Genomic DNA, 14,468 nt, shown 5'->3' with positions numbered 1-14,468 from the left:
ATTAGCATTAGCATTAGTAGAGGCATATGATGCAAGAAAGCAAGCTTATTCAGCATCAGCCAAAAAAAAAAAAAAAAAAAAAAACCTCTCCCATTTCACCCCTCCGTTCGTTCGAAATACCTGTCCAGTTGAGCTTTAAATTTGTTTAGGCTATCAACTTCAACAACAAGTGATGGAAGTCGGTTCCACCAACCAACCACCCGCTGGCCAAAGGCAAATTTCCGCACATCTATCCGACATCCGTCCTTCCTCAATTTGAATTTATGCCCTCTGAGGTGATTATTCTGAGAAAGATGAAGAATCCCATTGGCATTGAGCATGCTCAAACCATTCAAAGCCTTATACACCTCTATCAGATCACCTCGCCGGTGCCTAGTCTCCAGACTCTGTAATTTGCAAAACTTAAGCCTTTCTTCGTAAGAGCAACCCTTTGTTCCATTTACTAATCTTGTTGCCCTTAATAGAAACAAATAATATGAAAAACAGTTAAAAGTTATTGTAAAAGAACTGTTGCAACTTTAAACAGATAATGCTGAAGAGGCACTTTTTATTGTGTTACCTGCATACATGTACCAAAATAGTAAAAGAAAGAAAGAAAATAAATTCAGACTATCTAATGACAAACAAGGGTTGGCTCACTGAGGAAAGCAGAATGGTGCAGTATCCTGTGAATGATATTGTCCCAACTGTTTCCCCCTCCCCCACTGCCCCAGCTTAATGGGTAAATACAGAAACTTACTAAGGAGAAAAATAACACACAAAAGAAATTTACATTTAATTTATATTTTCAGTTAAAGAACAAATAATGTCTTTAGTAACAACAGTTGCGCAAAAATAAAGCCAAACCAAATCTTATGAAAAATTCATCCCTTCCCCTCCCCTCGAGAGTTGATATACTTCTAGTCATACAAGGTGGAAAAGATCCTAATTTTAAAAATTCAAACAGCATTATGAAGATTTCTTAACTTTATTTTTTTTTTCATGTTTAGTGATACTGTCTAGTTTGTGATAATAAAATATATAGTCAAGAGACTATATAAAAAAAATAAAAAATAAATATCTTTAGTAACAGTTGCAGAAAAGTTATTATTATTAATAGCCATATGGTGCAAGGAAGCCTGAGGCTTATGCTGCACCAGGAAAAAAAAAAAAAAAAAGTTCCCATTTTACCCTGAGAGAGAGAGAGAGAGAGAGGGAAAGACAAAAGTAGAAGGGAATCACCAAGAAAGAGAAGAATGATGATATCCAGCTTGGGACCCTGGGTGTGCCAAGCCCATACTCACCAGATGTGAGCCCCCGGGGTTTTGACTACATCTGATGCCCAGTGATGCAGGCAGCACCTCCTAGTTGTTACATATCTTGTCATGCAAGGTTGAAGAGATATAAACACCAAGAGTTTTGGATATTTATATAATGCTATTGCTAATGCACATTTTTCTTACAAAAATGTAAGAAAAATGTATGCTATCGGATAAAATACACAAACTTTTTTCTTTTGTGCACAATGTAAAGTGGATGCAATTTTTTTTTTTTAGGCTGTAATACAGCTGCCAGTATATAATCTTTGAAATTTTGTTACGATATCAAGTAAATATTGTAGGTTTTTATAAATTTTTAATACAGATTTAAATAGATAACTCTCTTTGAATTTTTTTATTAGTCCAGATATATATACCAAAAGAGGAAAAAGGTGTCAGAATAGTAGAGATTTTAAAATCCAATTTGTTGTGAGTAGCACACTTTTTTCTTCTTTTTTTTTTTTGTGCATGGTGTAGGATGGACTCAGTTATTTATTTTTTTTTATTTCATAATGATTTTGACAGTTTATATCGCTGTTGTCAAAAGATAATAGATAATTTTCTGATAATTGGGCATGTCTTCTGGTGTTCTGATAAGTTTAGTTTTCTTTCAATTTTTGATGAAGAGTCAAGTTTGTGTTATTTTTCAATATCCAATTTCAATTAAATCTGCTGTATTTAATGATATACACTTGAAAGCCAACATTAGGTGTCTTTTTGAATAGCCTATATAGGTGCAAGTCCCTAATCCAGCTTTCAAAAGACTTGTGCGAGTGAGTGAAATTAACATTACAATTTGTTGTAAACCTTTGAGTATTGCTATTCAGTGACAAGTTGGTTCTTCAAATATAATTATTTCTCTCTCTATCTATCTATCTGTCTTGTCTTGTCTCCATCATCACGTCGGACATGTGCTTTTGAGCTCCTGCCTTTTTTTTAATTTTCAACTTTAGCCATGGAAGGCTGGATATTCTAGTAACGGCTTATTCCACACCCACCCCATCAATTGCCCCCAGCTATGGCCAGCGAAGGTCAAACAACCACAGCAACGGAACCTACAGCTACTGCCAGCAATGACCCTGACACCGCAAGCCACACCCTGCGACAAAAGGTGAATACCTCAAGGTCCAAAAGGTCAGTAACTTTCAGTACTTATGCTAATGCCATATCTAATGGATTATGCTTGCCACCAGTGGAAACCGCTCTTTTGCAACTCACAATAGCACATACGTGGTTGAACAGTGCTCCAACAAATGAAGCAATCACTATTACCTCAAGGGAAAATGGAATAGTAATCTTTGCTACCAAGGAGAATACTCCTTTAGAGCAGTACCTTCCAGCGATTGCGGAGAAAGTACCGCCGAAAAATATTTCTCATGCCTCCCATGTGGTGGAAACTGTGCAGGTGTATTTCAGCCACCCCTCCTGGGTGCAAATTATCCTGCAAAACGGAATAGACATTGGTTTTCATCAACTGGAAGCAGTGCCAATTGCCTTAGCACTAACAAAAGTTACAATATCAAATGTCCCACCTGAAATTCCTTATCTATTTCTCAGAGGAATTTTATCCAAATACGGATCTGTTACCGGAAAAATACGCACACTCTCTGTAGCAACCACAAAACCGGAAATTTTGCATATAAAAAGCTTCTGCAGGCAAGCACTTATGTACTTCGCTAACAGTGATGCAGAAAACATCCCAAAACTCATCAATGCCGATTTAAGCGGAATCACTTACACCTTCTATACCTCCATTTCCTCTCAATGTTTCTTCTGCCACAAAGAGGACCACATCAGGAAAAACTGCCTGCACGTCTCTAACCACTCTGAAAGTAATACCAGAATTCAGGTGGCACCAACCAGGGTCAGACCCGAACCACAAAGCAAGCTGGCTATTGGAAACAATGGGCATACAAAAGAAACCATCAACCAGTCTGAGATGCTTCCTACACCAATCACATCAGAAAAAGAAAATCAGAGGACCAGGGCAGACCCCTTTCAGAAGACCCACCAACCGAAACAAGAGGATTTTCTCGGAAGCAACCCCCAAGACAGTGCATATCCAAAGTCACAAAACAGAAGAAGACAACAGATACCCTTGTAGGAAAAGAGCCAACTGCTAACCAAAACAACAGGAAGGATGAAAATAAATACAGAATACCACAGAAGTCAAACAGTCAGATCCTAAATAAGCCCATCACACCATCAAATATGGAAATAAATAAGAAGGTAGAAACCACAAATGACTCAAATGAAGAACTTGAATTTCTTGGGGGCCGTAGAAGAGAACAACTGTGATTCCCATGACTCAGAGGACGAGGAGGGGAAAGCGATTTTCCCTGCACTAAAGGCCCTCTAACTGTGGAAAAACTACGCTCCTTGCTACGGGAAGTATGTGGCTCCCCACAGAAGCTGGTGACAGCTCTGAAGTTCACCACTAACATACCAGAGCTTATCTCACAACTTAAGGACCTGCATTTTAAACTAAAAGGGAAAAAGGACAGGGCAGATGTGAATTGATCCAAGCACCTGTACTACTTGATTAATGGGCTTGAACAGCAATACCATGAAACAGGATGCTAACCGCCCCAAAACTTGCAAAACCCTTACTTTTATTCTTGCAGATAATGATGACACTTAGCATGCTATCACTTAATGCAAAAGGATGTGCCTCTGCATTGTGAAATAAGCTGGCCCTTCTCCAGATCCAACAACATCGTGCCGACCCACTCTTCCTACTGGAAACAAATGTTAAAGCAGATACCAGTCCATCATTGAAATGGGCAGATTCGCCATATGTATTCCATCATTCTCCAACACAACAATATCATGAAGCAGGATTGAGTATCGGCCTTCATCATAAGTCTGCCTGTAAGCTCAAGGTGATAGCAGAGATCGCTGGCTATGCAATTTACGCCCTCCTGGATATACCCCAGAAAGAAAGCCTGCACCTTTTTTAACATATACATACCACAGCAGGACAGACTTGCGATTACGATATGCAATGTTCTTCTCTTGAACAGCCTTAGCACAATTATTGGAAAAGCAAGGTTTAAATAAAGGCTGAGATTTTAAAGTGGAGTGTGGAATAAAGGATTCCATTCCAAGAATAAGGTATATTCAGGTCAAACAGAACCTAGGGTTTCTCCCATCTCCGCGTATGCACATTGTATCGGAAACAGAACACTCTCAAGCCAGAGATTTAAAAAATGTGTAAGATGTTGTCCATTGTTCCTCTGGCTTATTGGCCACTGGGCCACTATTGCAGGGCACCTCCATAGCCAGGTGGGAAGCAGCAGCAGTGCGCAGCACACGCTTCTTGATTAGACTGGGGTTCGAGCCCGTCACCACCAAATACGGAGGATGCGGAAAGGTCAGGGAATGACTGCTGCATATTCACGGAGCAATATGGCCTTAGTTGCTAATGCCCCTAAAAAAAAACCAAATAACAATAACAAATGGGGGGGGGGGGGACTGAGAAGTCCCATCCGAGAGTCAATAGTACTGAGGTTAGGTTCGGAGATAGTCCAGTATTCCGTGAGAAAAACAAGATTCTGTACTTATGTTCATTGCTGGGGTTTTCGTTGGTGGAGTGGGCCATTTGTTCCTTCACGAGTGAAGACGTCCTGTCTGTGCCTTCCTTTGGGGCAAAGTCCCATCTTTGGTTTCATGGAATCAGGGGTCCCATGTTAGGGTCCTTGCATATGGAGAGTTATTTATGTTGGTATTTGCTGTCGGGATTGTGCTCTGTCCCGGTTCTGATGTACAGCGGTGATATAAGCCAGGATTGTGGAGGTGGGAGGGCCCTTCTTCTGTAAAAGAGTTCCTGTGCAAAGTTGGTAAAGGCATTATAGGTCTTGCTGGATTCCAGGAGGTAATGCTCTTGGTCCTTTGGACTAAAGTGTATTTTAGTAATTAATACACATCTTAGGTCTTTGTAGATTGGGCAAGTATAAATTAGGTGCTTGCTCCCAGGTCTCTGGGAGCCCACAGGAGCATAGGGGGTTTGTCTGTTAATCCCATTGTTATTAACTTTCCTCTGATGGCCCCATGCCCATTGAGTAGGTATGAGGACAGTAGGCCTAGGGAAAGCCAGACCAGCATTTCTGGATGAGTTTTTCTGAGGTCTGCAATGAATTTTTTTGGTAATGGCACCCTTTGTGCTGTTATTCCAGTGTTGCTGCCAGAGTTCATGTAAGTATTTGGTTAAACGTCGGTTTTCCATTTTGTGGTTGTTTGCTATGTCTGAGGTGAAGTCTTGGACGGTGGCAGCCTGGTTAGGATGTCAGACCACACTACCTCCAGGTCCAGGAGCAGAACCCCCCCCCCCCCAGGGCTTGCAGGGCATAGGTGCTGACCGTGCAGCAAGCTGAAGAAATTGTCAGTAATATTGTCCTCTGGATAATTTCTAGCTTCCGTTGATCGGAGACCATTGTGGTTTTGTTGTACCAGACTGGAGTGGCATATGTAATAGCAGGTAGAAAGACTGTCTTGTAGAATAGACTGAGGGTTCTCCTTTTGAGCCCCCAGCCTTTCCTGGTATCCTGGCAAATAGTGAAGCATAGTTTTTAATTTTCCTCTGCAGGTAATTGAGGTGCGGTTTAAAAGTAAGGTTATTATCTAGTAGGAAACCCAGGTATTTAAGCTGGGTATCCATTCGAACTGTTTTATTTTGAATCTTTATCTGTGGTCTGTTTGGGTGCAGATGACCCTTTAGTAAGACTGAGCAGGGTTTAGCGGCAGAGATTTGTAGGTTGTGTTGAGTTGCCCATTCCTGTAGGGTTTCGAGAGCTCTATTTCCTAAAGCTTCCAGTTGTGTCCTGGTGCCTGCATCAAGGCCAGGTCATCGGTATAAGCCAAAGATGTAACGTTTCCTAGGTCTTTTTGCAGGAACTCATCAAGTACCATGTTCCATAACATGGGGCCAAGAATTGGGCCCTGTGGACAGCCTCTGGGCACCTGCCATGTGACTTGAGCATATGGGGCTCTCACAGTGATTTTCCTGTGCGAGAGATACTATGCAATACATTTAAACATATTTGGAGGGAGATTTGCCCTTCTGAGCCTTGCCAGGATGCTTGACCACCAAAGGGTGTTGAATGCCTCGGAAAAGTCGACAGAGATGACAAGGAAATATTTTTGTTCACAGGCATTGCCCACATTTATAATTTGATCCAGGGCATCAATAGTAGACCTGCCTTTTCTGAAGCCATATTGGTTGTAAGAGAGTAGGTTTGCTGCAGAGTAATACTTCTCAATTCTTTGTTTCAACATGTATTCGAATACTTTACTTATGACTGATAGTAAGGCAATCGGATGGTAAGATTCTGGTAAGTCTTGTCTTTTGGACGGATTTTTTAGGATTAGCCGGACACTCGCTGTTCGCCTGTTGAGCGGGAAGCAGCCTTCTCGTAGACAGTAGTTGAACAGGTTTAAGAAGAGCTGTGTAACGTATTCGATGGCTTTCTTTATGATTTCAGCATTGTCGAGGCCACGTTATGTTAAGGATCTGGGTATATTGTTACCATATGAACGCCGTATCCAAAAATTTCATTACTTCATACAGTACCCCCACTTTTTCTTACTATTGAATACACTATGAATTGTCAAACTAATAGAGCAAGCTTGTCTGCAAAAAGATCTAAATTTCTCAAACACTTTCCAGTTCATTTCACAAATATAAGTGGTCTCAGTTCTAATCTCAACGATGTCCATTTCCACTTACAGTCTGCCAAACCCCATGTACTTTTTCTGACAGAATCTCAGTTATCGATTGATTCAACCACTGCTCATCTCAGTTGCCCAAATTATTCACTGTATGATTCCTTTCGCCTCAAAGGTGGTACTTGTGCATATGTCCGTTCCGATATTTCCTGTCACTTAAAATCTCTCTACCTCAATCTTTCAAATTCATCTGTTGTCTCTACAGTTCTCCCAACTCCACTGGTCACTTGGAATGAACTCTTTGATTTCCTCTCTTTGCAATTTTCCAACTTTCCTAACAGTGAGGTAATTTTTCTTGGTGATTTTAATGTTCACAACTCCAGCTGGCTTCCATTTTCTAGTCACACAGACTCAGCTGATCGAGATGCTGAGACTTTTGCAATTGTCCATTACTTGGACATACTACTCGGACTCCCCCCACCAGTCACTATCTGGCAGAGTTGAGGTAGCAAGATTATACACTAGCTGATCTGGAAGCCTCCTAGAGAGTTACCAATAGGTTCAGTCCGGTGTACTAACTAGGGGGCGGCCTGCGAACACCGTTTTAGAGTACCCTCGAAATGTAAGGAAGTTTGGATCTCGCCATAGTGGTCATCAGAACTTCAAAAGACATCAGTCATAGTGCATGATGGAAGAGATGGTGAAGGGTTGACTGGAACTTTCTCTCTTGTCTTTTCTATACACATTGTATTCCCCAAATTCCAGTTCTGCATTCCTTATTTCTCTGTGACACCACATCTCTGATAGCCCAACAGTATCCATGTTTGATGTCTTCACCAGCACCTCAGATTCGTCAAATTTATTTACTATACTCCTAGCATTGGTGTACATGCAAGTATACATGCACCTATTCTTACTCTTAGTTACCCTAACACAGCCCGTGTATTCACTTGTTTCACGATGACCCACAGCTTGGCCTGAAATTCTTGACACCTTGCTTTCCAGGCTGCAGCATTTTCCAATAGAATGGTGCATGAATCACCTTCACCCCTGCCTGCAGCTCTGGTTAATCTATTAGTCTGTGTATCCCCGAAAGCTAACGGTTTTCCGACCCATCTATCACTACTTCAATAGCATCTGCAAATATTCTTCCATACACTTCTATTTAAGTGTATCCCATCTCTGTAAAAAAAAAAGGTCTCTCCTGTTAATGAGCACAGACCATGTTAGAAAAATATATATAATAATGGCTGTTTTTCTGTTAGTCTGATTTCAATGAATTTTACAAATTCTTCCAACAGAGCAATATATGAAATTTCATAAAAATCCCTTCACTAGTAGTCAAGTTATTTTATATGCAGACAGACAAAGGCGCAGGGAAATATTAATGCTGGATTTCTATTAGCCCAATTTTGAATGTCTAAACAAATTTTTCTAAAAGTGACATAATTTTATGAAATCCATCCGTTAGAAATGGGGCTCACAACACCAGTGAGCAAAATCAAAATCTTTATACCAGTACTGGGTATTGTTAAATTATGAAACTGGGATACCGGTATTCCAAAAAAAAAAAAAAAAAAAAAAAGTAGTAATTAATTAAATTCTGGTTTAAATCAAACTTGTATTACAATAAAAGTTTGATTTAAAACTTTTATAATTTTAATAATAATTAAAAAATTATTAATAATAATAATTTTAATAAAAAAATGATAATAATTTAATAATTTTCTTATTGAAATTAATAAGTTATTAAACTTATTAATTTTAATAGATTTAATAATTTTTATAACAAAAAATTATTAAACATACAGTTATTCTAAAAACAAAAAAAAAAAAAAAAATTGAAACTGCAAATTTGGTTATGTCTAAGCATCCACACTACCTGTCTGAATAAAGTGAGCTCTTAAGAAACATAAGCAATCAATAGTGTTATTTTTAAACTGGATCTAATTTTGTTTTCTGCCACTAATTAAATATTAGTGGCAGAAAACATTCTTTTGCATTCTGTGCTGATTGGTGCTATTGTACTGAGATAGTCATAGACGAGTTGCAGTTTACTCCCCCCCCCCCCATTATTCCCTCATCTTCAAAAAATATCTTATTTTCTTTTTGACTTTTTATGGCACTATATCCGTATTAACGAAAGAAAGGGATTGACATTGAAGCTTGGTGAGGAAACCAAATCTAGGATGTGGGGGGTTATTTATTTATTTTTTAATTTTTATTTCCCTGTACCTTAGTATTGCCATCACTTGCCATTGTTATGATTTTCGTACAGCAGCTCCCTTCAAGCACTAAGGCCCACTAGCTACCTGACTGCTGAGGGATTTTCCCATTGTTTCTCATGAGCAATGACACAAATATTATAAAACAAAAGTCATTTATCATACAAAACTGCTTACAAGTATATACATAATTTGTATTCATTTACATTTAATCTATTAATTTTTCTCATTTAATCTGTTAATACATGCAATCATTTCCATAAAATTTCTCTCAATTAACAATGTCAACTATCTCTACAGCTGCAAACACTAAACTAATTCAATCTTAATCACTTCCTCATATTTCTCTTAATCAGCAATATCAATTCTCTTCACAACAGTGATCCATACGCTAACTTAATACTAACAATTCCATATATATATCTCTCTCTTAATTTAGCAATATCAGTTTTCTTCACAACTTTAATCAATAAACCAACTCAATACTAAACATTTCAGTAAATTTCTCGTAATTTCTTCAACTTCATCCTTACTTTAAAATAATTACAGTTTTATCTAAGCACCCTTTTCAACACAACACAGTTCAGAGTACTTACCTTCCTTCTCTTTCACAGCGGGTTTGGTTTGTGTGGATTCTTTCTTCTTAGTTGAATTTTGCTGTGGGGGGGATAAAAAATTGCAAGGGGAGAAAAATCATGTTTCAAGTTTCTTCATTGGACCTACCTCCAATACAAGGTTGAGGTGATGATCGAGGCAAAAAGGTGCACCATCTGATGTCACTCCCAATAACTACCACCCACCACTCGATGCAAAAAGCACAAGCTAAATAGGTCCACTTCGGTAACTGGATGAAGATGACAAGAAGAAATACTGAATATACTGCACTGAGTATGGTTAGGGAAAAAGTCCTTTGTATTCAGGCCTTAGGCAGAGGGTTCGGTTCAAAAAGTCAGTCTCCTGAGGAAGACAGTGGAGCAAGTGGTGTTGTTCCTCTATGGCTATCACAAGGGAAAGGCAAGATCATGCAGCCTAATTAACTAAAAGTGCTTCCTGTGCAACTATGCTAGTGGCTACCCAGGAAAGGCAAAAAAGCCAATGCATGAAATGGAGCACGAAATGAATATGTTCATCATGCAAGCATACTTTAAAGTAACTAAACTATTTGTTGATGTGACAATGTACAAGATAAACCTACACATTAAGAGGTTGGAACAGTTCCTGAACGGGTCACTGAACAGCATCATCATCACTAACACCTAAACTACTTGTATAATGCATTACCTGAGCAACAACTCATCCACGCTTCAAATCTTTAATCTATAATTTTATCCTTAATTGATCCATTGCCATGCCCCCCCACCTGACAAGTCAAGTTCCATGGAATATCACTGCCCCTCTCCCAGAGAGGCTGATCTCTACTAGCTATCAGTAGACAGAACAGCAAATAGCAGAGAAGAGATGGACCATTGTCACAAAGATAGCTCCTGTAATCTTGGAAAAAATTCAAGCAGGATGCGAGCAGCCAACAACAAAGAATATAGATACAAATATAGTGTTGATTGTCAAGTGACACTGGAGTCCACCCTTCCAACTCCACATTTGTGTACTATGTTTCACAGTAAAAACTTTGTAAAGGCCATAGATAGTACGATGTGGTTACAAAGGAACTGGATGCAAAAAATAATTTTGATATCATATACAGTAGATCCTTAATAATCCATATTAATTGGGAGGAGAAGTCAACCGGATTAAGCAATAATCTGGATTAGTGAAGCAAAAGATTTCCCTAAAAGACAAAAATCTTAGAGCACAAATAAATAGAAATTTATTTGTGCTCTAAGTACATTTATCCATCGATAGAGGACTCAGAAGTTGTACAGCAGACTCTCGATTAACCAAGACACTTCAAGACGCCAAAGTTAAAATATATATATATATATATATATCCACTGGAAATCATAAAATTCAAGTAATAAATAGAAAGGTTATAAACATATGTTTTGCAAGTCATAAATAAGTGACAAGAAGCGGCATTATAAAGTCATGATTGGGAGATGAATGTACCTATTATCCTGCAACACCTGCTGTCTTCACCCCCGCTGCACAAAAAAACAATGGAAAGAGAACAAATGTTTAGTTTGTTTTAGTGCGTTGTGTAGATTGTTGTGTTCTATCACACCGCAAAAAGACAAATTTTGTTTCATTATTTGTCAGGAGTGTCAATTTTTTTTATAGTAAATATTTTTTGTTTTTTGGAAATCGTAAAAATGATGGGTAAATGCAAAAGAGTTGTGCTTTCAATTGAATAAAAACTTGAAATTATTCAAAAGTTTGAAAATGGTGCAGCTGTTAAATCTTTAATGAACCATTATAATGTTGGTAACAGTGATGCATTATGCTGTCATGGGGCCCATGACAAAATGGAGTTTGGAGGCCCCATCTAAAGAAAAAACTGATAAAGAACATTTTCAATTTCATTTTAATGTAACAACAAAACAAACAAAAAAATGGTTTTGATGAAGATTACTTGAAGATTAATTTTCAAATTAATCTTCAGCTATTAAGCTATCACACATAAGCTATTTATATGCATCCCATACATTCTTCTTCTCGGCCATGAGCCTCATTAATTCATCTGACATCCATTTAGGTCTAAACCTTGAACAGTATTTCTTAGTTGGAATGAAAAGCCTAGTAGCCTCCAAAATTAAATCCCTGAAGGCTTCCCATTTAGAATTCAACATTGGTAACATCATCAGTTGATCCCACTGTACAGAATTTAAAAACTGTCTGAGACCACTGTAGTCACCTTTATGAAAGTAAAAGCCCTTCCCTTTAGCCTTGATGGTAGTTACATCTTGAAGTAATTCCCACATTAGTACATTGTGATCACTGTCACCCAATGGTTCCTTTATCTGCATATTCTTAATGCATGAATAATCCCGACATAATCCCAGAGCCATAAATCCATATGTTATCAACATATTTTATAAAAGTCAGTCACGGAAGTTAATTGTCATATCCACAGGTATAGATTGGTATTTAATTATTAGAATGTTTTAATATATATATATATATTTTTTTTTTTTTTTTTTCAGATGATTCAAAAGACTGATGGTAAGAAGATTTCTCCACAGGTGTGTGCTCAGGAAATTATTTCTTATTTACCTGAAAGTGAAGTAATTGAAAAAACTGAAATTGCTGGCCCAGGATTTATTAATATTACACTGAACCGCCAGTATGTGAGCAAACAAATATCTGATTTACTTACTAAAGGTGTGAGGCCTCCCCATGTCTCCAGAAAGTACAGAGTTATAGTAGACTTTTCATCACCAAACATTGCCAAAGAAATGCATGTAGGACATTTGAGGTATTTAATAATTTTTTTTATTGATTTTTAAAATATATATAGAATAAGATTTTAAAGGTGCATAAGCAAAAGGAACAAATACACAGCAGTTACAAACTACTCACTTAAAACAGTGCTCTGAAATAGAAAGAAATGAATTCCCCCACCCCTTTTTTTATTGCTATGAAAGTACACAATCTTACTAAAACAACCTATCTCTTTTTATGCAAGTGCTTTTGCATCACTGGGTTAGTGAACTAAAAGGCCAAAAGATAATTGATAGATACATTTTAAACATAATAGAATAAAGAAGGCTTTCATTTTCCACAGCCCCCCCCCATCTCATCAGGAACCAAAAGGTACTGGTGTCTGAAACAGCCAAAGGACAGAGTATTTTAATAAATTCTGAATCTGCTCAAGGGCTGAATTGAAAGGCCTGTGGTTCTATATTATGCAAACTACTTACAAATTTTGTCCTATGACCTTTGGGTCATAGGACAAAAGGAAAGCAGGTAGACCTCCTTCAGTAATCTCTCTTACTTGGTGCCTTCTAAAAAAATTAATCAGAAGGGGGATTGGTGGGCTGAAGAGATTTATCAGAGGTAAAGAAGTGTGTAATTAAAATTGAATAAATTAAATTTATCAAAAGATAAAATATATACAAAAAAGGTTATAAACGACCTACTACGTGGACCTAGATATTCTAAAGTAACCTGGGCCTGAATATTCCAAAATTACCAGCGCAGATGGAAGAAATTACTGAATGTCAAGTTTCTGTAAAAACACAAATTTTCATGTCCTGGGAGTAGGGGGAGAGGGGGTTTGACTTTGAGAAAAGAAGAAAACAATTGGGAATAATACTTTAAACATATCCAAAAACTTTAGATATGTCTAATACACATATCCAAGATTGCTAAACTGGTAAGCTGTTTTGCTTCTACCATGGAATGATCATGTGTGCAAACACTATACATTACAGGCACAGAATATAAGCTCCTATGCACATGTTGAAACAAATTTAAGTACTTAGGAAACCTTGTAAAGTGCAGAAAATGAATGAAATGAAAATTTCTTCATAGAGAAAATCAGAATTAAGCAAAAGCAGCCGAATGTATTGACTGCTGAGTATTTATTCCATAATGGTTCGAATGATCCTGACTGTTCAAGGTCCCTTTGAAACTCTTCAAAAATAAAAAAACAGACAACTTCTGGTAATCCGACACCCTCTGGTCCAAGGGGGGGGGGGGTATTGTATTAGCTGAAAAGTCAAACTATTGAACCTTTCCTTAATCTTATCAAACCTCAATTTTTTACATTTTTGAGCCTAAAAAATTAACAAAATGATAAAAATAAGACAGTCATTGGAACACAATTGTGGAGATAATCTTTGAACAGTGGATCTCTGTTTAACACCCTGTTTGTACACTTAAAATTATTAATATTATTAAAAAAAAATAAAAATAAAATTATTAAAATAAATTTCTCCCAATCCATTGGCTGGAAGAAAAGCTGTAGTAATTCAATTCACATCAAGAGAATTGTCTGGCAAATGTGCCCTACAATTATCTAAGATGAGAACAGCCTTTGGATCTTGCACCCCTTCTGATGCTGATAATTTCTCGTGCTGGGAACAAATGAATTCTTAAACCAGTCCTCGAATATTTTGAAACATTCATCCATGCAGATTTTTGGCTGCTGTAGACCACAAGTAGACTGACATTTTTAAGAGAACGAGGCTTTCTCTACTTTCCAGTGATGTGGTTCTGATGAAATCTCACCTTGTGGGTTAAAGGAAAATAAAGATAGTGACCCCACAAGGTGAAACTTCATCAGAACCAGCTAGTGTAGTCCTGGGCAAACTCCTCCATTGTAATCCAGTTTCGCCTGCATTATAAACTTGCTCAGGTGTGTATCTCTGTGTAATGTCAGATG

At 37.8% G+C, this 14,468-nt stretch overlaps 1 protein-coding gene across 1 annotated transcript in view; it reads left to right on the top strand.

Annotated features, from left to right (window-relative positions):
• The window catches only part of ArgRS (arginine--tRNA ligase-like protein), a 222,813-nt gene that overhangs the window by 76,914 nt on the left and 131,431 nt on the right, over nt 1-14,468 (top strand). Inside the window, exon 5 of the mRNA XM_090379871.1 lies at nt 12,286-12,557. Within this exon, the coding sequence (XP_090235997.1) occupies nt 12,286-12,557 (272 nt within the window). The remainder of the gene's footprint in view (nt 1-12,285; nt 12,558-14,468) is intronic.

The sequence above is a fragment of the Mastigoproctus giganteus genome, chromosome 8 (assembly GCF_048544385.1).
Source record: "Mastigoproctus giganteus isolate SK-2022 chromosome 8, ASM4854438v1, whole genome shotgun sequence".
In the NCBI taxonomy this organism is placed as follows: domain Eukaryota; kingdom Metazoa; phylum Arthropoda; class Arachnida; order Uropygi; family Thelyphonidae; genus Mastigoproctus; species Mastigoproctus giganteus.
Note: the sequence above shows the minus strand (reverse complement) of the source record. Positions and strands in the feature narration are given on the sequence as shown.